Consider the following 27,426-nt stretch of genomic DNA (forward strand, 5'->3'; position numbering starts at 1 on the left):
GTGTGTGTGAGTGTGTGTGTGTCGTCCATGTCAAACCCCCGTGTGGGTGACGATCTCCCAGCCAGCCAGTCAGCCTGCCTCCCCGGCGGCTTGTGTCAGTCATCCGGTACACCTCATGGAAACATCACATACATCACGCTCCTGTACCAGAGGCGAGCAAAGGGAAGAAAAAGAGAAGAAGAGAGAAGGGAAAAGGAAAGATCCATCGCCCCACCCACAGCCATTGATCAGTGATCTGTAAGAAGAGCCTGATCAATCACACTGCACGCTCAGCCACTGTCCCGGTGACAGGACCCAAATAGCCAGAGCCAACAGACTGATGAGTGATATGACAAGCGGATGGGCCCCCAAATGTGTCTCGGCCCATTGATTTCCACTCGGCTCGTAATAAGATCAGCAGACATATGGGTCGCAGCGAGAGCGAAGCGTCAGAGCTCAGGATGAATGGAGGCCGTGCTGTCGAGCCACACAGATCTGTGTTTATCTGGTGGTTCACCTGCGGTTAGACAGACCCCAGAGGAGGTTTGGTGGCTTCTGGGATTTTAAGGATAAACAATGTTAGCTCAGGTTTAGGGCTCAGGTTTAGGGTAAATAAAGAGTAGACAAGTCTGTTGCAGGGACAGGGAATTAATTTAGCTTTATTTACATGGCTATACGACACACTCCAGATTGTTTATCATCTGAATCATTTGCCCAGTGGAAGAATGACATACTGCCTTACACAGACCACATGATAATTCACTGTGTGTTAACAAGCTGAACATTCATTGGCAGGGATTTGCCGGCAGCCCCGTGGTTCCAACATTACCACACCATCTCCTGTCAGATTGTCCTCAGGGAGTAGGAGCTATCCAGAACAATCCATTTACTCACTGTCTTTCCCCTTTTTTGTCTAACTGCCTTTGCAACTGATATTTTAGTGAAGTTGTATCATAGTTTTATGATTACTTTACACAATATGACTGATCAGCCTTTTCTCTCATCTGCTCTCTCTAGCCCAGCGTTAAGCTTCGCCTACCCTTCAACCCCAGTGGCTTTGCACGTGCACCAGCAGCTGATTGGCCGCCAACCGGGAATCGTGGGCTCTGCCTTTGGCCACAGTCCACCCCTCATCCACCCGTCGCCGACCTTTGCCCAGAGGCCCGTAGCTGGCATCCCCCCCTCTGGGCTCAGCGCCAGTGAGCGCTCAACCCTCTCCAACGACTCCTCACAGGTGAGAGCGGCAGCAGGCGCCTGTGCGATTCATCATCACAGGTAATAGATAGCGGCGTCGCTTGCCAGCCACATCTCAGGGAAACGCAGCACGCTAACATGGTACAGGCAGGACCCCCCCTCCACGCGCTTCTCTCCTGGGAGTTTCCTCCTACTTGTGTTGTCTCTTGTTTTTAGACTGCCGAGTGCGGCCCAGAACGTGCCTGCAGCAAACAACAAGGGGCTTGTTAGCATAGAATCCCACTGCTGACTCCATTAATCACTAGAGAGAGAACAAGGATATAGAGAGGGAATATTGACATGGATGGATGGATCCAAAGGGGATTTTTCTCTCCTTCCTCAACCCTTACTGTATGTGCGGGCCCACATTTGAAGTAAATATTCAATGTTTATTACCCGTCCTCCCTGCTGTTTCCCATTGCTTGAATTTTGTGTTATCGCGAATGCGGCCTCATTCAAATTGGGCATACCAAAATTGCCTTTCCCTTTTCCTGAATAAACTAAATATTGCTTTGGGGCCACAGGCGACTCTCATATATTTCAGCGAAGATAGTGTTTCATGTTACATAGACTGACAGGATCACTACAGCTCTGAGAGTCCTGTGAAAAACATCAACATTAGGGGAGTTCACATTTTCAGGGAAAACCAAGGGAAACTTCTTTGATTCTTGTGAGCTTGGTATGTAACAAGAATTCCCCCAAGGGTGAATTTAAGCCAGGGCCAAAGTCAGGTCATCCATTGGTTCAGACAGTGAATGGTTCACTGAATTGGTTCATGAGTTTGTTTTAATTGCTGTGATTAGAGGCGCTAATGTGATACAGTGAATTGCGTAGTTTTTCATTTGTACAGTTCTTGCCTAGGTCTGAGCATACGGAAATCATTATGGCGCAAGCACAGTTGTTTCTTTTCTGCTTGATTAAGTCAATGAGTGATTGACTTATAAGCAGCACATGCATTTTTAATAATATTGCAGAGGATAACATAAGAAATATAAGTAACATAAAATTAAATCTTCTATATAGTCAAATCCATGTAATGGGAAGCTCGAAATGATGAAATATTTTCTGTTTCCACAGACCAAACCAACAAGTGAGTCTGCAGTGAGCAGCACTGGAGACCCAATGCACCACAAACGCTCCAAAATGAAACCAGAGGAAGAGTTGCCGAGCCCAGGTGCAGTCAGCGTACAGGTGAGGATTTTCTGCATTTTTCAGAAAATAGCTCCATAGGATGTTCGTCAGCTGGCTAGTAAATCCACATTCTGCAAACTGGTTGGCAAGTCCCAGAATTCACTGCCGGTTTTTATTTTTAGATTTTTCCACTAGAATAGAAAGCCAATGTAAAGCTGGTGGCTTGCCAAAGTGGTTGCAACAATAGACAAGCTTACCAGCCACTGTTTGTATTTATTTACTGCCATTTTTGCTGTTTTTTTGGTGTTGGTTTCCCACCCTGCTCTTATCAGTTGCTGTACCAAAGCGAAACAATTCATTGATCTTTGGGAGACTAGAAGGAAATTGTTTTTGCTTTTGCTTAATCAACATTTTAAGTGGCTGGAAAAAATGAAAGAGAAACGTGATAACAGTAAGTGTTTGCATCTGCAGGAAAAAAACCTTATTAGAGTCGAAACTCAGGCAGCAGCAAATTCAGCCTGAGGTGTGTGGTGGAAGCCGAGGCTCTCATGAATTAGCCCACACCAACTCTTTGCTCCAGTCAGCCACCTAACTGTGACAGTGAAATATGTCTGGGCTAATAGAGCAACCTACAGCAGGAAAAGGGGGTTAGATTCCTCAAATACTCGCCCCGGCCCTGTCGTATAACAACCCCCAAACACAGAGCAGGGCTTTCAGCGCTACATTTCCGCTCCCCACACTTTTTCTCCCAGGCAGCCAAACAAGGCCAGATTCACAGGGCACTGCGGCTGAGACCTGTAACCAAATCTTTTTTGGCTCTGCCTTTCATGTAAACCAACAGGGCAGTTAAAAAAATTACTTTTATGGCAGATTTGGAGGGACTGATGTTGGAGAGAGGAAGCTTTAATACTTTTATGTTATTCAGTACATTTATTTATAACATCTTTATCACATTGTTGTGCTTGTCGAACTAGAATTTTTTCCCTGCTGTTCCTCAGGACCATCCTGATGGGATGACCCTGGTGAAGGAGGAAGGGGACAAGGATGAGAGCAAACAGGAGCCAGAAGTGGTTTACGAGACAAACTGCCACTGGGAGAACTGTTGCCGCGAGTTTGACACACAGGAGCAGCTAGTACAAGTGAGTAGCACACACACACACACACACACACACACACACACAAACGTCACATTTTAATATCCAGAAATCTTAAAATGGTACAGCCAGTAAATTATGCACAAAAAGGAACAAGAAAGGCAAAACATCTCTGAACTCTTCATCGTTTCGGTGGGCAGAGAAGTGTTCACACCTGACCCCGGTTGTTCTCCAGGACCAGAGTATCTTTTAGGGAAACAGGGAGACACAGCAGGGTGTTTGTAGCTCTAAGATAGGTGAAGACTTACATAAAAAGCTTTCCCGGTACAGTTCAGAAAACACACATCAAAACTACAATGTCTTTTGGTTTGTATGCTGTGAGAGTTTTCAGTGTTTCTTACCTCAAGCTCAGTAGATCCCAGCAACATGAACCGCAGTAGTACTATTCTGCACAATGCCTCCTATCAGGCCACAACCCCTGCCTGCGAGTCTGTGCAGCAGCAAACCTACAGTAGAGTCGGAGCTGCAGGCATTGACTGATACTGCTGCTGGATTCCTGATTGGATCCAGGGACGGTGGTAATGGGGCTCAAAAGCTGGAGAGCACATCTCACAGCTGAACGGGGGTAACTGATTTGGCGGTTTAAGCCTCCCAGAGTCAGGATGTGAGCTTTGTGTACTGCACTGGACCGGCCCTCCTCCTGGCTGTTATCAGAACTCTCACACAGCCTGGGAGATGGATGGCTCTCATCGTATTGCGCCAGAGGGTTCACTGTTAAGCTAAATATTAATGAAATTATGGTTGTGTCACCCCTACTGCGACTACTTACACCGACACTATTAGCTCTGCTGCTCTCTCACGGCCTGTGAACCCCTCACCCGTCATCCAACTGCGAGAGCAGACTGAAGTTAGAGGAGTGGTGAAAATACACCAATATGATGCCGTGAACAAGGGACGCCGGAGTGTACACACACATACACACACACACACATGAAACACACATCACCACACATCTGATAGAAAGATTCTCAGCTCTCCACAGCTGTCTATTTGCCGTCTTGACATTGCAATCCTCAGCCGCGGTGGTAACCCCTATCTATAATTGATATCCTCAGTGCGGAATGGGCTGCCTCCCGTGTTTGAAGGGCTCAGCTCAAAGGTTGAGAATCTTGACAACTTCTTGCCCCTGTTTCAGAGGGCGGATGAGTTAAGGTGGTGGGAGAGGAGGGGAGGATGGCTTTTTAATAGAGGAAAAGCTTGCTCACATCCTCCCCCTACTGTAGTCACACCAGGTGGCCATCTGAACAAAACAATGTCCTCTCATTCCTCCACATATACTATCCAGCCTAACCTTGCCAAGATGCACTTATTATCAGATTGCAGTGCAGACAGACACCAACAAAATCCTTATTAGTTTTCCATTTTCCCATCTTGGAATTGTTTTTTCTTTTTTCTTTTTCTGGCATTTGACTTTCTGATATTGCATTTTATTTCTCATTTTCTATGCACATGCAGATATGCAGAGAGATGCCAATAAAAGTCTTCGCCTACAGAATCCCTGCCCTCTAATTCAGCAGAGCGGACGAGAAAATGCTCTTATCTCTCCGCACCCCCACCCCCCTCAGTAATAGGATAAGTACAGTATTTGGACCACAGTGGCTCTCCTCTCACACTGGGAGGGGTTTGGGGGTGGGGGGAATTTCCATATAACCAAACAATGGAGCGTCCCTTCCCCCTGTACTTGTCTTCTGAAATAGCTTTGGGGAAATATAACCAATTTAACCACTAGGTTGAGCTTACACATGGACTCACACTCAATGACAGCCTTTAAACATGCTACAAAATTAGACTGCTGTGTTGACAGTCTACGTCATGGAATAAATGTTTTTGTGAAGTATTAAAAGTAATGGCTGCACTGGTTCAAAGATCCTTTTTCCTATTGTGGTTGGCCTAATTTTAGAATTAAGCCTTCACACCACCCTCATCGCTTTCCACCTTGTTCAAAAGCACTCCTGCCGTGCTCCTTATGCATATTTTTACACTCTCCAACATGCTCTCACCATGACACGCCACGGCGTTCCTTTATCATCTGCGTTTAAGCGCTCTCGGTGCAGCCGATAAGATAAACATCAGATCTATGCAATTTAGCTCACTTATCTGGCCTACCCAGTCAGCAAAAGCGAGGCGGGTGTCAATTTTAGTTTGCTGTATTTATTTCATTTATTACATTTCAACTCTATACCTCTCCATCTCCCTCTCCGCTCCACATTCTTTTGCTTCCCCATTTTTGGGCATAAACCTCTCCTTCTCTCATTTTCTCTTTCATTTTCTCTCCCTCCCCTCTTTCCCCTCAGAGGGAGCACTTTTAAAGATAAGGCCTGGTGGCTTCTTTAATGTCTCTCTTGAAGTGGGCTTTTTTCACTCTGTTTTGTCGCCGAAGATGCCAGCCCCACACTCCCATAATTCCCTAATATGGCCTTGCTCAACAATCTTTTATTATTCTCTCATGGATCTATTACTGATACTTCACCATGGAGAAATCTACAAGGGAGAAATGCATTTTCAGTGCCCCTTGTATGAAAAAAATTGTATGTAAGCTATATTGTCATCTGTGTGGTAAAGCAGTTTTTTAGTTGAGAGTCATCAGATACAGAGGGACCAAGAATAAGTGTGGTGTTATGAAACTTGATTAAATTTGAATCAGCATATAAAAGTTGACAGTGACATCACACAGATTTGCGACATGAGTTATCATAGTGTGTCATTCTTTAGCTTCTTTGTAAAAATTGACTTATCTATGATTACTCTTCGACCACTTACAAGAGTGCACATAACCTTCAGCTGCTGAACTATTCCAGTATTGTGAACTTGAGAATTTACTGTCACTCTGGACCTGTTAACGACTGATTTTTGAGGATGTTTTAGACTATATATGGAGAGTGTCAGATGGGGTTTGGTGGTCTGTATGTGTGTGTTCTCACAGCATCGGGCCTTTTCCATCCTCCACAGTCTACCACTCTGTTCCAGGTCATCTACATAGGTGGCGCTGTGATGTCCTTGTTCTTAGACGTGGAGCTGGCTCTCCCTGTGTGCAGCCTTGTTGAGGCGACTGCTGTACGCCTCCCTGGTGTTAAAGGGAGATAAATGCGGGCGCAGTCTGAAGCCAGCCCCCCCCCTCCCCTCTGGCTGCTGGCGCAGGCTTTTAATTGGTAAAATGCAGATTTTTTTTGATCAGGAGAAGGATTAGGCTCCTTATCTGTCAAGAGTATCTTACTCTAAGATGAAAAGACTGTGCTGAATTACACATGCCAATTCTAGCTCCCTGCCCCCTGCTCGCTCACTCACATACTCTCATCTTCCCTCCTTCCCTAACTCACAAACATTTCCCCCCTTTTACTTCCTCCCTCCTCCTTCCCTCCCTTCTTTGCATTTTTCATGCTCTTTTTTCCCCCTCTCTTTACACAAAGCACTTCAGCAACTGACATCACAAAAGAGCATATGATTTATTAGGCGGTGTTTGATAAAGCTAAACGGTGTTGCGGGTCCCACAGCTTAGTGAAATTGCCTTGTAAACAGGCCCTCTTTTCATGCACGCTTGCATTCTAATGCATGAGGCCTATGTCCCAGAGAGAGTTTGATAAGGAGACATGGAGATGGATACTGAAGTGGGCAAATGCTGGGAAATAGCAAAAGTAATGCGTGTCGAGATGCGTGAGTATGAGCATTCACATAGGAGGACGGAAAATAATTTTAAATCTCTTATTTCTTTTTTAGACAACATAAAAGCTTAAATCCAAGTGTAAAATTGTTTGTGTGTTTTAGTGCTGTTTATGTTTATGGATGTTTTTGCAATGCACCCAGCAGCAGAGGTTTGGACCCAAAAAATAGTGCCTGCACCTGTATGTATGTATGTGTGTGTGTGTGTGTGTCTGTGTGTGTGCACTCCTCATACGTCACAGGCGGCTTCAGTGTCCCCTGTGTCCGTGTCCCTGGTGCTCCCTGTCGTGCGACTCCCTCCTAAATCCATCTTGGTGGCGTTTTTACAGTTGTTGGCCGATAAGCTGGCAGGGGGAAGATGAATAACCTGCCGCGCCGCTGCTATCAGCACCTGTTTGTCGATTTAGCCGGCCAACGGGGCCTGTCTGCTCAGCATGGAGATTATTGATTCAATAAGAATTGCCATTAGATCATGCCATTAGGTTTCTCGGCGGCCCCTCTCACCGTGCTGTCTGTCCCCCTCTCCCTGTCAGCTCAGAGGCTCATGCATCAAACCCGTCAACGACCTCCTTCATTTGTACAAACAGGGTGTGAGTGTGTATCCGTCTGTGTGTGCGAGTGCGTGCATGCACTTGTGTTGTGCCAGCCACCCGCATGATCCAACACCATGGCGCTCTCCCATCGCTCTCAGCCAGGGGATATTGAATGCTGCTCACAACAGACCGATTGCTTGCCACAGGGATTCCCTCACAGAGAGGAAGAAAAAGAGAAGACGAGTCAGGTTTTTCTGAGGCTCCGACCGAGGTGGGGAGGAGATCAATCTTGGGGAAACTTCACTAACGTCTGTGGTCATCCAGTCCCCAATCATTTTCCATGGAATTAGTCTTGTTTTGTCACTTTGAAATTAAAAAATGTCAAGTGAGAATAATGGAGGTCCTTTGCGGATATATTAGTGTCAATTTTACTCTTTGCCTTTGCTGTCGCACCCTGCTGTTGCCGCGCTGACTCATTTGTCGATAACTCCTCCTTTAGTAGTACTGGGAGGTGAGTGCAGTGTTTTTGTTGTTAGAAGACAAAATGCCTTGAAGAAAGATGAAAAATAGCCTGGTTTATGGTGGATGACATGGTCGTGGTTATGTGCGGGGTCATGATCTGGCCAGTGGGCAGGGCACTGGGAAGGTACAAAGATGCCATTGTCAGTGCAGTGTCATGCCTGGAGGGGAACTGACCCTGGATACTTTATTTGCTTTGGCCCTGCGTGTTTTATTGCTCAACAGTCTTGTGAGTAAGTGCTCAAAGAAAGCACGTTTTCCCCAGACATTTAAAAGCATTCAAAGTCAAGTCTCTATTTATCTCCCTTCCTTCTTCTCTGTTGCCATCCATCCTTCCTCATTCAGCCCCAAGGTAAAAAGACTCTTCTCCGCTGCTCAGGAATGTAATAATACCAGTTTCTTTTGGTCAGGATATTGTGTCTGTCTCCCTGGGTTTAAATTGCTCCCGGAAAGGCACTTCAGAGGCCACCACAGTGTTGTCTGTAAAGGGGAGCCAGATGTTGACTTTTTCCCCAGAGGGTCAATGTCTGCATTACTTTTTTTTTCTCCTCACCTCCTTCATTCCTCTGTAACATCCACCACTTGCTCGGTTTTACAAGACAGTTAGTGAGAAAAGAAGAAGAAAGACATAGAAAAAAACAAAGAGGGAAGGGGATGAAGCAAGAGAAAGGTGGTGCTCACAGATATAATGCTTGGCTGGAGTTGTAAAGCCTTTGCATCTCAGATGCCTCGACTGAACTTTGGATTTCTTGCCCTATCTCCTCAACCCCCTCCCACCTCCCCTTCTTCCTAAGCCTCAGATTGGAAGTTGCCACAGCAGCACAACTGTCAGCACTTGTCATGGAGGGGTGAGGGCCCAATGTGATGCGAAGTGACAGGGTTTTATTTGAAAATCCTGTTCAGATCGGACGCTCAGACTCACAAGTCTGCCTTTTTTCCCCTGTGTTTGTGCAGATTTTAACAGTGAGGCAGAGAAAGAGAGAAAGAGAGAGAGAGAGAGAGAGAGAGAGAAAGGCTAGAAAAGAAGAAAAGAAAGAGTTAAGAGAAATGAGATGGATGGAAGAAATTAAATGGAGAAAGTACTACATAAAAAGAAATGGAAAACAGGAAAGGGAATGTAACATTTGCCTCTCATGTTGCAGAACAAAGATTTCCTCAAGCTGAACAAATTAATTCAAATCAAAATAGCATTGCACTCCTTACTTCATGCTCATGCTCAGACACAGCAAGAGCTTATAGTAATGCATTGATTGCTTGGTTACGAGATTTATTTGCCACTGGATGTTGCACTAGAGCACCAGCATCTCAGACCAAAACATTGGGGGCTACTGCCGACCAGTCTCCATTGACAAAACCAGTAATTTTACAATAAATCCCCAAAATCATCTTCGTTGGTCTTTCCACTCTTCCAACAATCACAAACTCTGATTTGGTCCAAAATAATTCCTTTATTCACTAATGTAGATGAGAAAAACAGCAGTTTCAGTTGCTCTCCTCACTTGCTACTGTTTTAAATCTCATATATGTAACCTTTTAAATTCTGTCACTTTCATTCCTAGCACATCAACAATGACCACATCCATGGGGAGAAGAAGGAGTTTGTGTGTCGGTGGGAGGAATGCTCTCGAGAGCAGAAGCCTTTCAAGGCTCAATACATGCTGGTGGTCCACATGCGCAGGCACACTGGGGAAAAACCCCACAAGTGCACGGTAAGGATATTGCTTTTTTCTCAGTTTACCTTGTTTATTTGCAGATGAAAAGCTATTTTACATGTCACCTGCCAACACAAGATTCAGGCTGTATGAGTGATGTTCTCTTCCTTCTCTCTCTTCCTGCAGTTTGAGGGCTGTGCCAAGGCCTACTCCCGTCTGGAAAACCTTAAGACTCACTTACGGTCCCACACCGGAGAGAAACCTTATGTGTGTGAACATGAAGGCTGCAACAAGGCCTTTTCCAACGCCTCAGATCGGGCAAAACATCAGAATCGCACACACTCAAATGAGGTAATGACAAACAAAGAATTTCATACAGTTACACTCCTTTGATTTTGCCACTCAAATATGGTGTTTACAAGGAACATGTGTCTCACAGCTCATCTTTCTCCTTTCATTTTTAGAAACCGTATGTGTGTAAAATCCCAGGCTGCACCAAACGCTATACAGACCCCAGCTCCTTACGTAAGCATGTGAAGACGGTGCACGGGCCGGAGGCACACGTCACCAAGAAACAGCGTGGAGATTACCCGCGCCCTCCGCCCCAACCACGGGAGCCTGGGGGCAACGGCCAGGGCCGGTCACCAGGGCAACTGCCCCTGGGTGGGTATACGGACCAAAGGGAGTACAACCATGCTACCTCAAAACAGGATGAATGTCTGCAGGTCAAGTCCATCAAGACAGAGAAGCCCATGGTGAGACTTTATTTAAGGGTAGTTTCCTGATACTCACACCTTTAACAATATTTTAATTCTTTTCTAATACTTACTACTAATTCCTTTACTTTAACATAGTCATTTAAACATCTGATATTTAGGTTTCTGTATGATTTAACATTGATTTGGGGGCATGCACATTTAACACTGAAGTCTTCTAACGTACAAACGTTTTCTTCTATCCGATGCTTCGGCATTTCTCTCCTTCCCTTTCTAAGGACAGTGGGTAATCAGGTGAGATGGGTATCCCTTTATATTGCATCTATAAAATATTCTTTGCAATTCTGACTTTTTCCTTTATTTTTCTTTTGTTTTATTGTCTGTTGGACATTTTCTCATCCTATCACAACTGCTTGACTCGACTTTCACCCAAAACTCGCCAGATTTGTTCTCATTGTAGGTTTCCCTCATCCTTCACATTCATAAAGATTATTCTTCTCATTCCATTGTACAACACTTTGAAGAGTGGCAATCATTTTTACCAAAAGCAGTGCATTTTTTTCCTGAGCAATGCCCATGCCTTTGGTCAGAACTGGGCACTGAAAGTATGCCTGATACTGCCCAGGGCTCCATTGTGCAGCCACATTCATTCACACAGTAAACAGGATGAATACCCGCTAAACACTGTTGACACTTGATGCCAAAAAAGTAATTCCATTATTCCTCAGTGCAACATAGTTCCTAAAATGTGATAAACAACTTAATTAGACACAAGCCTTTCTCACAAGAGGCCTTTATCTATTTGTCTTGTCCTCTGAAAACAACCCCAAACATGATTTCTCTTTTGAAATATTTTTTTTTGTGTGGGTGTCCCGATTGCATCAGGGGAGGTATTACTCATGCCCCAATAATGTACAAAACTTTGTCTTCCAAGCAACTTTTTTCTAAAAGAATAAATGCAAAAGTCGGTTCTCTTGTTTGAAGAACCAGCTCAAACTGCAATGATTACGCAAGATAATTATATGAACACATGAATAGAATTATGTTTCATTATGATCAGTCATCTTTTATCAATAATTATTACTGTCTGATGTTATAGAGAATGCATCCATCACAATGATTACATTATCTCATTGTTTGTGACATACAACACTGTATATCTTCCCATGTGTTACCTGAAATAAAAATCTTATTTCTTTTCTTTCCCTTCTCTCAATTTTCCTTCCTGGTCTGTGTCTGTCAGACGTCTCAGCCAAGCCCTGGCGGTCAGTCTACATGCAGCAGTGACCAGTCCCCCATCAGCACCTATCCCAGCAGTGGAGTCCAGCTTGCTGTGAGCGCCGGACGCTCGCCAGGGGAGGGGCTGGAGGAGAACGAGGAGAAAGAGGAAAACGATGAGGCGGATGAGGAGTGTGAGGGTGAGCCAGCCCCCATCATGGACTCCACAGTCTCCACAGCAACGACAGCCATGCTGACCCTGCAGGCGAGGCGAAGTGTTGGCCGCCCCGTGCGCTGGATGGAGCACATCAAGATGGAGAGGCTGAAGCAGGTGAATGGAGTGCTGCCCAGGCTGGGGCCCGTGTCCCCTACACCGCCCCCAAAAGGTTCCACACTACCCAACATCCTGGGGAAGGGTAAGATTCACTTTTGTAAAGTTTAATTTTGTTTGAATTTGAGGTCCAAGTGGGTATGGGAACATTTTTCTTAATAATTAAGATGTTTTATAAAGTCTACAACCCTCACAAACAGCATGTAGTATTTTGACATGGCTTTGAGCACCTGTAAAAACAAGCACCTGTACACAGAATTTATACATCACCACAAATATGTGTACAAATCATGTTGTGAGAAATAAATTATCCTGAATTCCATCTTTCTGATTTTGGCTAAAGCATTCAGGCATAACAAATGCTTAAAATTTACTGTTCCGCTGGAAAATGGTATCAAAACCATATCAAGCCATATATCATATCAGTGAAAATAGCATGTAACAATGTTTCATGGCAAAGGGCTGCTATTGTCTATGGCAACATCTGTTTGAGGGATCTCTCCACACTTAGATTTAACTTACTTGGCTGTTCCTCTCTCATCCTCCTGTAGCTTCTCCTTTCACCGCATAATTTCCTTGTTCTCTCTATCAGTGTCCAAACTTTCTTCATTCCTTTTTGTCTGTCTGTGTTTCCCCCCAGGATCCTGCCTGGGCAAGCAGTGGGGGGTGTCTGCTCCTCAGCCACCTGCTCATCCTGAGCTGGGCAGCACAGAGCTAACAGTGCTTAATTTGCTCCGAGACCGGCGTGACAGCAGTGGTAGCACCACCAGTTCAGCCTACCTGAGCAGCAGTCGGCGCTCCTCAGGCATCTCCCCCTGCTTCTCCAGTCGACGCTCCAGCCAGGCTTCCCAGAGTGAGGGTACGATGGCAGCCGCCCACCACCGCCGCAACCACAACCTTAGCTCCACCGACTCTTACGACCCTATCTCCACTGATGCCTCCCGCCGGTCCAGCGAAGCAAGCCAGTATGGAGGTGGGACAGGAGGAGGAGGAGGTGGAGGGATACTCTCAGGTGGGGGCTGGGGAGGTGTGGGAGGAGTAGGTATAGGAGGAGGGTCCCGGGGGATGCTCAATTTAACTCCAGCGCAGCACTACCATCTGAAAGCCAAGTATGCGGCAGCAACTGGCGGCCCACCTCCCACGCCTCTACCGAACATGGAGCGCATGAGCTTGAAGACTCGCATGGCCATGATGGATGAGGGTGGTAGCAACCACTCTTTGCCACCTCTAGTCAGGCCACATCGCTGCAGCGATGGCACCAACGGGTACACCAATGGGTATATAGGGCATGCAGGTTACAGAAGGAGGGTCTTCTATCCTGGTGAGGGACCATTGAATGGAAACAGGAGGGCCAGTGACCCAGTGCGGACGCAGGCTCCTGATATTTGCAGTCTGCCCCCAGTGCAACGCTTCAACAGCCTTAACAACCTCCACCCTCTTCCACCTCTGTCTCATCATTCTACACCTGAAACTCGCAACTTTAGCCTACAGAACTACACACGCTCAGAGGGCAACCTGCAGAGAGGCCTGCAGCACTCACCGTACACCCCTAGCATTGCAGAACATGCAGCCTTAGAAGCCCTGGCCATGGAGGACGGGGAGGCTGGCCTGTTGCTTGGGGATGAGGATATGCTACCAGATGACCTGGTGCAGTATCTCCACTCCCAGGTTCAGGTGGATGGTGGCTCCTATTTGCACATTGAGGACCAAATAGCTTCTATCCAAAGGGACACCTCCCATCCATCTATGGAGGAGATAGAACAGATCCAGACTTCAGGGTTGAATATAGCCTTCCCTGGGTCCCACAGTCTCCAGAACCAGCAGATAGTAGAGCGGAAGAGTCCTAGTAAACTTCCTATCCAGTGGAATGAAGTGAGCTCCGGGAGTGCTGACAGGTCTCCTCAGAGGGAACAAAACCACCAGACACAGTGTGGAAGGTGGTCTGGCTCAGAACATGGAGCTGTATCTGCACCTTTTGGCAGGTTTGGAAACATGGTGGTTCAGCAGCAAGTGTCCCTTGATTTCCAGAACAGTTGTGCCCAGGCTAATCAGTCTCAAAGTGCTTGCTGTGCCAACCCTGGGGTGAAGCTAGAGACATCACCTAACTCCTGCATGGAGATGAGAGGTTCTGGTCACAACTCTACAAACACCTTCGGAAGGCCAGCCTTCTCACAGATCATCGATGGGCCTCTTCCACAGAGCTTCAAACAGCAGGCCTCCAATGGGCCTCAAAAACAGAGCCACTTCCAGCAGGACCACAACAGTAGCACCTCTTGCCAGGTTGGGAACAACTTAGTCCTTAGCAGGGTCTCTATGGACAACCTCTCCCAAGGAACTGCTCTTCATCACAATCGGCAGGTCCATGTCCCTCGCCCACCGATCAACAGTTACAGGAACTTGGTCAGGACCCAACAGTACCTCAATCCCGAGAACTCCGGTGAAATCCAGGCTAGTCTCAACCAGCAGCAACAACTGCAGATAAGTGGGGACCACTGTTCCCTTGCTCATCAGGTATCTGGGCTGAAACTAGAGGCCCCAGACCATGGATACTTAGAGCACGGCTTTGGTGACTGCCTTTCTTACGAACCAGAGGATCGCAAGGCCTCCTCGTTCCCTGTCCTGGAGGACCAGTGCTTACTGGACTCCATGGCTGAGTCAGTGGGACAAGGTGGTGGCAGTGGCAGCGGGAACTCAGTTGCCCTTCTCTCCCCTGGTGCAGACCAGGTTACCAGCACAGTAGATGGCAATGTGCCTGTTGTATTAGATGAGGGAGTAAGTCTGGACTTTGGTGCCATCCTGGAGGATGGCTTTGACCAGGGCAGCCTGGTTTCAGGAGTGTTGAGTCCCTCCATCTTCCAGGGTCTGTCCAGGACCTCATCACGCCTGACCACCCCTCGAGCTTCTGCAAACTTCCACAGTGTGGCCCCTGGCCTAAACAACATGGCAATTGGAGACATGAGCTCTCTCCTCACCACACTTGCTGAGGAGAGCAAGTTCCTGGCTATCATGCAGTAGCTGCTGCTCTCTCTCTCTCTCTCTCTCAGCTTTCTCCTCCCTTAGGACAAAGGAAAAAAAAGGAAGAGAAAAACTCTGGTGTATGTGAAGACTAAGACCAAAGTGGCAATTATAAGAACTTTATTATGTACTTTAAGTGTTGTGGAACAGGCAGTTGCCAAACTGATTTATTTTGTAAAAATGTCATCCCACACAGAAATGGGATGCGTCAAAATTATGTATAGATGAATAGTTATATTCCTTTTCTGGAATGTAGGCTATTTTTGGAAGCTCTTCTCTTTGTATTACTATGTGATGGTGAGCAAAAGCTTGCTTCTTTAAAACAGTATTCTGTGTATTGTCACTGTTTTTGCTGTACACACTGATGGTAAAAATGCATGTATTCAAGGTTAAACATGAACACTGTCTATATAACTACATAGACTAGCCCATGTGCCAAGTATCTACCGTTCTGATCTCACAGGTACAAAGCCGCTAAATCCATTCTTGTTACAGCAGGTCAGACATGGGTCATTAATTTAACAGGCCCTGGTGATAACTTTATATATCATAGGTTTTAATAAGTGGTGTATTTACATTGGTTGTTATTTTGTTTGTATGTTACTTTTGTGAATCTGTAAATGTTTCAGTGCTTCTACCAAGTTTTACCAAGTGGTGTTTTTTGTCAAGAGTAACTGCGGTATGGTATCGAGTCCAAAAAAATGGACACATCCAAGTCTTCAAGGCACCGTAGATAGTTGTCTACTTGATATCTAAATGGATCGATTTAGTTAGTCTGCTAAGGTACTCACAAGTGTATATAACAGTGTTTTTATATTCTGTTTGTGATCATTTGATTATTGACGTTGGATTGCACGGTTGCTTGGAGCTGATATGAACATGGACATTTTCTCCTTGATGATCAAAGGTCCCATTTGGTGCTTTATGTATGCTTACATAAATAGATATGATTACTTTATGTTTTTTTAATTTGTCTTAATGGCCGGCAGTGGTCCACAGCACATGAACTCCCCTCTCATGATGATAAATGCTGTAAAGTGATGTGATTTGTTTCGTAGGAATTCATCCTTCTCGTTTTGTCCAAAGCTCTTAAATTCAGAATGTGTACTGCCATCAAGTATTGCAGTGACTTTGTCAACAGTGTTAGTATTGCCTTCCAGTCTTGCGTGACTGAACACAGAATATTGAGTAGTTTACCTTTTATTCAGCGTCAAAACAATGAGGTACAAATTGTTTTACTGTTCTTTGGTACTTTTGTCATTTTTGTAGCTGTGCATTGATGGTGGGTTTTTTTTTTGTTTGTTTTTTTTTTAAAAAAAAGTAGAAATCATTTCCTTTGAAGGAAGGAAATTACATTGAGGTATGTGCCTTATAAGTATCTGCCTGTTGGTAAAGAGAAAGATCACTGCCAATCTTCCATTGTGAATTATGAAAAAAATTAAAGATAAACATTTAAAGTCTCTTGTGAGACCTGAAAAAAGATAAAATGACAGATCATTTATATAAGAAAAGTCTGAATATCAGAAAAGTTAAGATTTGCGAAATGCATTCTACTTTTCTTTGATTTTTTTTTTTTTTTTAAGTTTCACAACAATTATTGTGCTCTTTTATATATAATATGTAAATACAATACTCTTTCTTTAGGTTTAGCAGAGGATATGGGGAGTATCCTGGGGCCAATAAAGAATTGACTTTGAAAGCAGGGATTCCCAGGCCCTGGGTTGAGGCCAGACAGATCTGGCTCAGAGCGGAGCTTCAAGGGCCCAGCACTGCCCCTCCGCCAGAAGAGCCACTTTGCTCTTTTATAACTGACTACAAATGTTTGTATGGTTTTAATAAAAATTGAAATTATATTTTAAGTCTCTTTTCTTCTTTATGTGCTGGGTTTGATAACATATGAACTGCAGTGGTTTGAATTATGGTTTTGTTTCTATGGAGACAACAACCAAGATAGAGGATAAACAGGACAGCGACTTCTGTACTTGTGCACACACTCAGTGTTACTATAAATCAAACCACATCCAAAGAAACGTTTTGCAACTTAACTCAAAACAGTACATAAATATATAATCTGATGTTTCTTTAGATTTTTGTTTGGGAACACGCTAATCTCATTAAAAATAAAATAAACACAAAGTTCTGAGATTACTCACCAACAGTAACTTAATTCGTGGAGAAAATCTCGAGCTTCTGATGCCCTCTTCTGATCATCACAAGAAATTACAATACATTGCAAGGCGCGAGCTATGCAGTGTGATTTTCATCCACATGAATTGGATAACATGGTTATAAATCACTTGTTTGGTTACATATTTACATTAAAAGCAAGTCAAGCCCCTCATCTCTCTGTTGAGATTAAAGTCAGTAGGTGTTACTATCCCTGCTCTTTAACAGACATCTCCACCAGTGGTTATTCCCTTATAGTGCACATGTATTTACAGATCCTTTAAGGCTGACGGGCCATCAGCTCTTATCAGAAGTCCTTTTAGCACATTTAAGGCAAGCGCAGAGAGCTCTTGCATCACTCCCTAACTTTCCAGACGGAGAAAAATGGGAATCTATTCTAAGCGAGTCTCCCATTATGCTTTTTGAGAGGCTCAACACAAGTGCAATCATGTGACGGAAATGAAGGGTACAGTTACTTTCCACTGCAGAGAGGGAGCATGAGAGCTGTAAATTGTTACAACTGGATACGAGATGGGCCGTTTTTACTTCTGATGCTCACGAGGCTGCAGCAATATCCCCTTTCACTCTTTTGCCATCTTCAGACTGCACTTAATGGGGTAGTAGGATACAGCTAACATCCAGTTGTGAAATCTATACACATGTTCCATGACTGTTTCGCTTCCAATCCAACACATTTACCAATCTTATATGAATCGAGGTACTGATAAACTTCACGTACAGGACATCATGTCATTCATGATGGGGATAGAATGAAGAAAGGGGGTTTGGTATACAATAGGAAACATTTTATTACTAAAAAGTTGTCTTATACCGAAGGTGCTTTTTCAGCAGAGTTTCCACAACTATTCTTTATTGAAATCACAAGATTGTTTTTTAACCACTTAATGGAAAAAAACAAATAATCACACATGAAATGACATTAACTGTGGACTATATACAACAATGGGAGAGGAGGGTCACAGGTGTGGCTTCAACAGGCCAGCACTGTTAGGTGTTTTAACACACTAGGCTCATACAGGAGGCACTTGAATGTGAGAGCCTTAAGAGCCAGGACCTAGCCAGAGTGCTGGAGAGGGAGGAAGGTAAAAAAGATGTATAAAACAATGACTACCTGCTTTGGAAAAAAAAAAAAAAAAAACCTCTTCAAGGAGTACATAATATGCATCTATTCCTTCGGTTCAGACCACAAGGCCTGAAGACTTGGTTAGAAGTGGGGGGGGGTTTGCTGTCACATGTGGGACACTGATGCACATACAGAGCATTTACACAGGCCTGCACCACAGAAATCTAGAGCACAAAGGGTGCACATTCAAAAGCATGCATCGCCCCACAATGAGAATTGTGGTTAAAAAGAACTGATGTATTTAGACATCTGCAACTACAACAAAACTCAACTGTCTGCTGCTTGAGATTGTTAATGCAATAGACATACAGTATTTACAGGAATTATATTTTTCTTTAAAACATCTGTCACTCCAATGCCAGTTAAATTTAAAAAAAAAAAAAAAGTCCATAACTGCATTGCTGGGTATGAGGGGAAGTTTACAATGATAAATCGCAAAATCAATGTCTTCGAGAATGGCTACCATTTCAATGATCTATTTACAATAAAACACAATTATGTATCCATAAACAAAATAAAGTTGAGGAAGAACATAAATCCATGACATTCTGAATAGAAGTCTGTGGGTTGGCTGCTTCAACTGCAGAGTTCCTGTCAGAGCTGGTTTAGTGGTTGGTTCTATGTCCGCTCTGGGAGTGTGTGGTGTTCAGGGATGTCAGATTTTCTCCTGGATAAAAGGGTGCTGCAGAGCCTGGTTGATGCTGATGCGTTTGGCTGGGTCAAGCATCAGGGTGCCATCCAGCAGGTCCTTCAACTGCATCACCTTCTTCCTCTGGTCCTCAGGCAGTCGCTGGCCTCCTATCATGTCTGCCAGCAGGTCTTTGGTGGGGTTGATGGTGCTCATCACCGTCACCTTCTCCTGATGGAGCAGAATTATGGACAAATGACAGGAGGTGTTGAGTTGAATCAATAATGACATGTAATATATTACATAAATAACATTTTACACATTGTATGATGTTCATTTTCATCAGGTTAAAACCTAATGTAGAAGTCAGAAGGAACACCTTACCCTTTCTGTCACTTTGTCGACTTCAATGTACAGGAAGTTCAAATTCTGATCGAAGTGCTGGTCTTTGAACAAGCCTTTACGGATCATCTGCGGAAAGAAAACCATGATATTGCATCAGCCAGAACTTCTTGAGCACCGCATGGAAGAGCAACACGCCTCACTTCATCTAGGAAGGGGAAACAATAAGCAACAGTGAAGCAACTGAAATTGTATGATGCAAGCTTACCTTGTTGGGCATCTTGCCCTTGAGGTCCATAGCTAGTTTGATCATGTGATTGTTAGAGGATCCAGGAAACAGGATTTTGCCAGTGTAAAGCTCGTACAAAGTGCAGCCAACAGACCACATGTCAATCCCATAGTCGTACGGCTTTCCTATGACTGAGACAGAAGGAAATAGTGAGCGAGGTCCAGTTCTGAGTGCAATTTATTAATGACAAGATTAGAGGCGTGTACAAATACTGCAACTTACTGATTTCTGGAGCTCTGTAGAATCTGCTGACCAGGTATGGTGTGATGTCGTTGTCAGCAACATGGGACGCAGAACCAAAATCACACAGCTTCAAAATGGTCTTTGACTCATTCACCTTTTAAGGACAAAAACTAATTTAGTACACACGAGATTAATCATTCTTTAACCTCATTCTGAACTCGAGTGTTTCCACTGTACCAGGATATTGTCGGGCTTGATGTCGGCGTGGAGGATGTTGCATCGTTTGAGCAGCTTGAGAGCCAAGAAGAGCTGCTGACTGTAGGATCGCACAGCCTTAATGTGGAGCCCGACATCTTTACCGTATTTCTTCAATACCTCTCGCAAATTCATACTGTGGATGAGAACACAACAGGTAATTAGGAAGTGAGGCCATCATATAAATGCTAAACAACAGTAATAGATGCACACTTCTCAACCGATGAAAAGAAAGGAGTAGTGTTTCCTTTTCCAGTACCTGAGAGGCTCGAATACCAGACAAAGATGCTGCTTGTGGTAGAAGTGCCTGAACAGACGAAGGCAGTGGAACTTGTCATCAGGATCTGCATCATTCAGCTTCTTGAGGAATTCTAACTCTTTCAACCCAGTCTTTTGCCTGTTGACCAAAAAAAGTTATGTTTTATTGTTGTTCCTCCACATGATTATTGCTGTTGAGTGTAATTGTATTTGTAAGTATCTATACTTATTTGGATATACATTTGACATTCATGTAGAAATGCTTTTATTGCCTATAATAAAAGGCATGACTCACATGAGCTCATTGTTTCGTATGATCTTGACTGCCACCTCCTGGCCAGCCCTGGCGGTGTCCCTGGCTCTGATCACGTTGCTGAAAACACCCTGGCCCGTGTAGCCATAAACGTCATAACGCTTGTCCAGTGTCTCCCCGATGTTCACCCCTAAACAACCACACAAAGCACAAACTTACAGACAAGCCTAGACAGGAGACATTACTCGGACATGGTTGTAATGGTACACTGCCATAACGTTAAGCAAGCACTGATGAATGTTTCCAATGGTACTGACACACTGCCTCCAGATAACGGAGAAACACAAGGATGAGGTAGGCAGCACTTACGATAGTAACCCTCAGCATCAGTCCAGTTGTCCCTGAGGTTAGGGTTCTCCTTGAAGTCCTTCCCTACACCTGCTGCTCTCATCCTGGCACTCTGCAGAAACAACACATAAAAGGAGGTCAGTAGCTCAATAAGAGAGAGCTGAGATGTACTACAGCTTCCTGAATTGAAAATACCTACATCAAAGTCAGCAGCAAACATGTCATCTGACTCTGTAAACATGTCGGGGGCTGAAGGCTTCTTTGGGTTGGCTCCTGAAACAAACAAAAACAAGAGAACGACACAGGATGAGTTTCTCGTCATCCACCATGTTGTAAAACAGAATATCTGGAACATGTGTTTGATTCACATACTCTGCAGAGCTCAAAATATGCTGCAGGTGGCAGAGACAGCCAGGCTTTGGATTACAAGCCAGCAACTGAATGAACACATGACAGAAAGAAACAAAATTAAAATCCCTGCATCACACAACTCTGCACACAAATCAAGCCACCAAATGCCATTTTAGTTTTGCATAGACTGGTATTCTTTGGTCAGTCTATGACACAGTGTGAAACAGACCACAGAAAATGTGTGGTAGTTCCAAACTGCAGGGAAATGCAAATACGAATCCACATTAATAATATCATTCTTTTTAAAAAGGCAGGGGGGCAACCGCTACCAATCAGCTTTCATCTTTGTTAATTAGGACTTCCTCCATATCTGCTAAACTGACTGTGACTGAATTGGGGAAACTGTTTTCATAGAAAGCGAAATGCATTTTTGGGTTACTATACAGACAACTAAAAAGAGACTATTTAAAAGCGATTGGTATCCTTGATAGAGCTGTCAGCTGTTCAGATTCTCATCTCCGTGTTCACTGAAGGCTGAGCTCTTCGGTGATAAAAAGGAGCAGAAGAATCTTTTCTAAGCTACATTTCAAAAGGTTTAAGTGATGGGTGACTCCATTCTGCCACAGATAAAGTATATGGAGCTACTTGTATGCTGGGCCTGTTCCTCATCCTATTCTAACTAAGATTTCAAGCGAAGCGTGGCTGATGTCTTTTTGGTAACTAGTGTGATCATACTTCTGCACTTCAGCAGACATGGAGAAAAAAAAGCATTGATTGGTAATGGTGAGAGGATAATGAGATTCACCCCATGAGGAGGCACCACTTCTGGAAAAAAGTGTTTAGGACAATGATTGACCTGTGTGCCAATTTACACATAAATCTGAACAATTCCAGCGAATATATCGGAGAGATATTTGATTTTTGCATCCTGTCACAAGCCTTCACATATATTTTTAGAGAAATGAGTTAACTCGAGTGCACAGGTTCATTCAGTTGGCCTTGTATGCCAACAGATAGGATCATTTTGACCAGGACATTACCGTCTTTCTCCTGGGCGATGAGGTTGTGCTTGGCTTTGATGCTGGCCTCAAAGGTGTTGAGGTTCTCGCGTTCGTACTCTTTGACGTCTGCGGCTACTCGCTCCAAGATGTCATCGGGTGAGGGTGAACGGCTGCGTGTGCTGCTCTGAGGGCTGCTGGGCTCTGACACCATGTTGGTGTCGTCATTCACAACTCTGTATTTCTGTACAATGGCAGGAATTGTGTGGACATAAGAAGACATCTCAAACATTGTCAGCCACGGACATTAGTGTTTTTTGTTACGGTAGACAGGCCGCTATATAAAGAGTGTAACTTATAGCTTATTCACAAATACTGGATTAATATGGCAGGTAATACGACAGCAGGTTTGGATCACAGTAGGTGTATTCAGACCTGGACAATTGCCAGGCGCTGCTGGCGGCGCTGTTCAATGAGAGCCTCTTCATCTACCTCCTCTCCGTCAAAGTCCTCCAACCTGCAAGCACAAACAAGGCTTTAAGAAATATGGAGCATCATTTCCTGTACTATCATCTGAGGTACCCGATCAGCTCCATGTTGTCTGACTGGATCACAAAATGCCTATTTACATGTTCTCCAAATCTTTGAGCCAAAATAAAAAGTAGCCTTGATATTATATTACATATAAAAACACAATATTAAAACAACTGCCTCTTTAGGAATAGCCGATGCAGAAGGGCTAATATCTTCTTTTACTCACACTTCTTCCTCCGAGGATTCCTGGTCGACTTTCATGCCCTCTGAAAGGCTTCCTTTGAACTTGTCCTCGTCTCTAGTGCGTCTTCTCCTATCCCGATCGCGGGACATTGAGCGTCGGTACTGTCTGAGCCTGCCATATCTGTCTCTGTCCCCAGACCTGCAAGGCATTAGAAGTCAAGGAGGGATTGTTAATTAGCTTGTAAAAGTTTTAACCTGAAGAAAGGTCTCAACACTACTACTGGGAGCAAGCAAGAGTCCCACAGAGAAACACGAAAACATCTCCAACCTCCCAAAATATGACAGATGCCAAAGTTTGCCTTTGATTAAATAAAACACATCGGTGTAACAGAAATGAAAGACAAATCAAAGTTATTACTAAGTGTCATCACCTGTGTCCTAATGGAGACCGCCTGCGGGGGGAGGAGCGGGAGCGTCGTCGTGGGGATGGGGACCTCCGTCTTAGAGGTGAGCGACTCATCCTGCGGCGAGAGGATGATCGGGGACTGTTCTCTCGTGATCTGTCTCTGCCTGGCCCTGCGTCTGGTCGGGGGCGCTTCCTGTTGAAACATCAGGGGAGCGGGCAGACGGGTTGAACTCTACATTCTACATTGTCAATTGAACAAAACCGCTATGTGCAAAACAACAACTGGTGCTTTCAGACCAAAGAGTACTGGGGAGTCTGAGAGAACTGCCCACTGGGGAGCTGCCACAAGAATACAGCAGAATTACCATAAATATAAACAAACGGTCAAATATTTCATCTCTCTACATCTTTGTGTAGTGCATTATTGATGTGTGTGGCGTTTCACTCAAGCTGAAAGATGTTTTTAGGCAACTTATTTCACTGTGAGGAGTTATAAACGTCAAAACAACTTCCACCAACCTTAGTGGGGAGTCCTGCCTCTCAACATCTCTTCTCCTGAGGTCTGGGGAGCGGCTGCGGCCCCTCCTGGGCGGGGACCTTGTCCTGGGTGGAGAGTTGCTCTGTTTCGATGTCCTATCTGAGGCGCTGGCCGAAGGGTGGTGGGCATCTCTGTGGCGAGGGGAAGCGCTGCGTTTTCTCATGGGGCTGTGAGGACCTCGTCTGTGAGGAGAGCGGTTCTCTTTCCCCGATGAAGCGTCCTTGGATGGGGACTTGGCCGGCCGTTTGTCCCGGTCAGCATCGGATCGACTCGGCCGCTCTCGCCCGGGTGATCGGGACCGCCGGCTCGCTCTCTCCTGGTTTGGTCTGTCGTCGCGCGGTGGAGTCGGCCGTTTATCGGTGCGGCTGCCTTTCTGCTCTCCTCTCCAGCTCGAGGGGGAGTTGGACTTCCTGGTCCTCTCCTTGGACCTGTCAGTGCTGTCCGAACGCTTTCTGTCTTTTGACCTGCTCCTGCCGCGCCCTCTCTCTTTAACGCCTGTGTCCTTGGTGGTTTTGGTCACCTTGTCCTGCTTAGACTCCTTGGCCTGTCCTAGCTTGTCTGCAGACTTACTTCGACTACGACGTTTGGTGCTGGACTTACTTCCCTCTGTTGAGTCCCGTCTAGATTTCCCACTTTTCCCCCCTCTGGGAGATATGGGTTTACCTGAGCTGCCCCTTTGACGCTGTTCTCCATTTCTGATCCTAGCATCTCCATCCTCTTCGGATCCAGAGTTATAACCCTGAAGGATCAAACCCATGCCTGACTGAACCTTCCCCTCCATCAACTGGCTGTCCAGCTCAGCTTTGATCATGGCCCTCTGTTTCTCCAAATCCTCCAGCAAGGCCCTGTCGTCCAGACTTGGATTTCCAGAGGAGGGAGAGGATTCAACTTTTTTGTGGCTGGAGGAGCCAAAGAGGACAGCGGCGGAGGGAGACGAGCCCTCTTTGCGTTTGTGTTTCCTGTGTTTGTGACGATGTTTTCGTTTGCGGTCCTTGTCCTCATCAGAGGCATGCTTGTGTTTTTTGTGCTTACTACGATGCTTGTGTTTTTTCCTCTTGTGTTTACCGCTGCTGCTGTGATGTTTGGACCCTTCTTCTGTCTTCTCGCCATTAGTTGGTGCCTCCTCCTGGGGACGAGACAACGCATCAGCTTGACAATTTGTTTGTGTGAAAATCATCTCAAAACAGAAACTCAAAAGAAAATCTTCAATTTTATATGGTTGTATTCTTCCAGATTGTATCAAAAGAGTTATAGATGAGTATGAATATAGGGTTATTCAATTTAGATTAGGGTTAATTATATGAAACGATTATCATGGCAACATAAATATGGGTATTATCTGAATTATGTATTTATTTTCTCTGTTTGTACAGTAGTTTTTAATGTAGGGCTATCATTGTGTGTTTGTGATGTGGTCTTGGTGAGATCAAAAAAATAAAACAGTTGCACGGACCAAAAATACACCTCCTTTTAAATATAGCTTTGTGGAAAAACTGCCAAATATTACATCGTTTATATCACTATTTGCTATTGAATGTGTCCAGATTGAGGTGCAGACACGGACAACAACATGAAACTGAATTTAACGTAGAAAGTTTAGGTCAGAATCATGGCATCATACCACTGAAGATAATTAGGGCTGCTGTTGTCGACCCCTACCTCTTCCTCCTCTTCCTCCTCCTCAGACATGTCTCCGCTGTCCTCATTTCCACTTCTTTCGTGGCTTTCCAGGTCCTGCTTCCTGTTTCAAAAGAAAACAATCTCAAAATAAACACACAATATTACACATTTGCGGTAAAAAAAAACCTGCCAATTAATCTGAATTCGCTGATTTATGTGACAGAATTATCGTAATTGACCACACTGCGATACAAATTTGGAGATTTGGACAGCACAATTATTCAGTTTATAAATCAGACGAACAATAAATTAAATTAAAAAACATGGCCACAGTGCATAAACTGAGCATAATCCCTTGTTGTATCAATTAATAAATATCAAGGGAACCAGGGCTTGTACAGAAGCTTTCTTTGGCTGTCTCTCCCCCAACACTAGTAACCACTGACAACCTGGAAACCTGTGATTGAGGTGTCATTAAAATAATTCCCAACAGTCTGTCCGGGGATGAAACACTTGTTTTGTTGTTGTGTTCAGTAATAAGATCACTTTGAATAAAATACTAAACTTAGCAGGGATTTTCTGTGCATTTTATTAATGAATGAAAAGACCATATAAACCGATATGCTCCTCCAGGGTTAATTAGCGGTTATGCATTTATAAAAATACCGCCTTAGGATAAATCCATCACCCAGAAGACAACTTATAAGTACAAGTTAGATCGGTGATTAACATTAGCTTGGCAGCAAAACCTTGGTTACGTAATGTGCCGAATTTAGCGAGAAACTAACAGAAATGTTAAGGCTGGTGGTCGCAGACAGAACTGTGCTTGTGAGCCTGAAAAACGACACTCGTGTGTGTCACCATGGAAACTTCCCCCCCGGAGCACGACCGCCAAGACGATTTTCACTCATTAGCTCGGACACGCTAACGGTTCTTAAGCTACAACCCCGAGGTAGCTCCCAGCCACGCTCACTTACGCTCCCAGCATCGTTGCATGCCAACCGAATACCCGCGTTTAACTAGCCCCAAGTCGTGTAGCTACACTTTATTGAAGAAAATAGAAAACACCGCAGTTGAGCCACACTTCTATGCGCTATGCGTTTTAGCCGAAACTTAGTGCTAGGTGAGCTAAAGAACGTTAGCTCGTCGGCTAAAGAACGTTAGCCAGCCGTTGGCTAAAGAACGTTAGCTCGTCGGCTAAAGAACGTTAGCTCTTCGGCTAAAGAACGTTAGCTCGTCGGCTAAAGAACGTTAGCTCGTCGGCTAAAGAACGTTAGCCAGCCGTTGACAAGTAATTTAGCCAGCCCCGGCAACAACGTGAACCTGTTCCTCTGGCTAACCTGCGTCCTTCTAACTCACAGAGCGGTTCCCTTCCGATTACCGACGGGGGAAGACACTTGCACCTTAATACCCCGAACGTCTTATCTTTAATTAAACTACTTACACGTGTTCGTTGCCATTATTCATTCTTGTGGACGCGATGTCCATCTCAACGTCGGCCATTTTCGTCAGTTGAGGGGGGCCTTTTCTTCTTTGATTGTATTTTTTTTTTTTTTTTTTCCGCCACACAAGTACGACAGTGTCAGGACATTGATGTGCCCTCTGTTGAGCTGGCGGAGCACTGCAACCAGGATTCGTGCACTTAAACACTTCTTTTGTCCACCACCAGGGTGTATGCTTGTGCGGCTTATAGTTTTCAGGCCAGCATTCCGTTTTACAACATTAATGGCCTCAATATATGAACACAACAGGAGGTTTTAATAAATAAGATGACATGACTCGACAGAGAGAT

At 44.7% G+C, this 27,426-nt stretch overlaps 2 protein-coding genes across 2 annotated transcripts in view; one reads left to right on the forward strand and one right to left on the reverse strand.

The window, feature by feature from the left end:
- gli3 (GLI family zinc finger 3) overlaps window positions 1-16,991 on the forward strand; it is a 74,458-nt gene extending 57,467 nt beyond the window's left edge. Inside the window, exons 7-14 of the mRNA XM_035654012.1 lie at window positions 997-1,213; window positions 2,290-2,403; window positions 3,342-3,482; window positions 9,766-9,915; window positions 10,045-10,209; window positions 10,323-10,613; window positions 11,818-12,208; window positions 12,764-16,991. Coding sequence (XP_035509905.1) covers window positions 997-1,213; window positions 2,290-2,403; window positions 3,342-3,482; window positions 9,766-9,915; window positions 10,045-10,209; window positions 10,323-10,613; window positions 11,818-12,208; window positions 12,764-15,138 — 3,844 coding nt within the window. The 3' untranslated portion in view covers window positions 15,139-16,991. The remainder of the gene's footprint in view (window positions 1-996; window positions 1,214-2,289; window positions 2,404-3,341; window positions 3,483-9,765; window positions 9,916-10,044; window positions 10,210-10,322; window positions 10,614-11,817; window positions 12,209-12,763) is intronic.
- A 1,164-nt stretch (window positions 16,992-18,155) lies between these two features.
- prpf4bb (pre-mRNA processing factor 4Bb) lies at window positions 18,156-27,137 on the reverse strand. Its single transcript, XM_035654467.1, has 16 exons — window positions 27,079-27,137; window positions 25,674-25,755; window positions 23,996-25,140; window positions 23,502-23,669; window positions 23,114-23,269; window positions 22,789-22,870; window positions 22,396-22,597; window positions 21,204-21,277; window positions 21,026-21,116; window positions 20,699-20,846; window positions 20,405-20,542; window positions 20,128-20,281; window positions 19,930-20,044; window positions 19,687-19,838; window positions 19,461-19,547; window positions 18,156-19,307 (listed from the first exon to the last, which is right to left on the reverse strand). Exons 1-16 carry the CDS (start codon window positions 27,135-27,137, stop codon window positions 19,104-19,106), a joined length of 3,057 nt encoding a protein of 1,018 aa, XP_035510360.1. The 3' UTR covers window positions 18,156-19,103.
- Window positions 27,138-27,426: the final 289 nt, after the last annotated feature.

Source organism: Morone saxatilis, unplaced genomic scaffold (assembly GCF_004916995.1).
Source record: "Morone saxatilis isolate NCDOM2014 unplaced genomic scaffold, NCSU_SB_2.0 Contig0, whole genome shotgun sequence".
Classification (NCBI taxonomy): domain Eukaryota; kingdom Metazoa; phylum Chordata; class Actinopteri; family Moronidae; genus Morone; species Morone saxatilis.

What these genes read in the sequence shown, in the direction of transcription:
- prpf4bb (XM_035654467.1), bottom strand. Translation starts at nt 27,137, where the DNA reads ATGGCCGACGTTGAGATGGACATCGCGTCCACAAGAATGAATAATGGC. An exon ending in AGGCAGGACTCCCCACTAAG is followed by an intron (nt 23,670 to 23,995) that starts GTTGGTGGAAGT and finishes ATGTTTCAACAG; the next exon opens with GAAGCGCCCCCGACCAGACG. An exon ending in CTGGTATTCGAGCCTCTCAG is followed by an intron (nt 20,282 to 20,404) that starts GTACTGGAAAAG and finishes TCTCATCCACAG; the next exon opens with TATGAATTTGCGAGAGGTAT.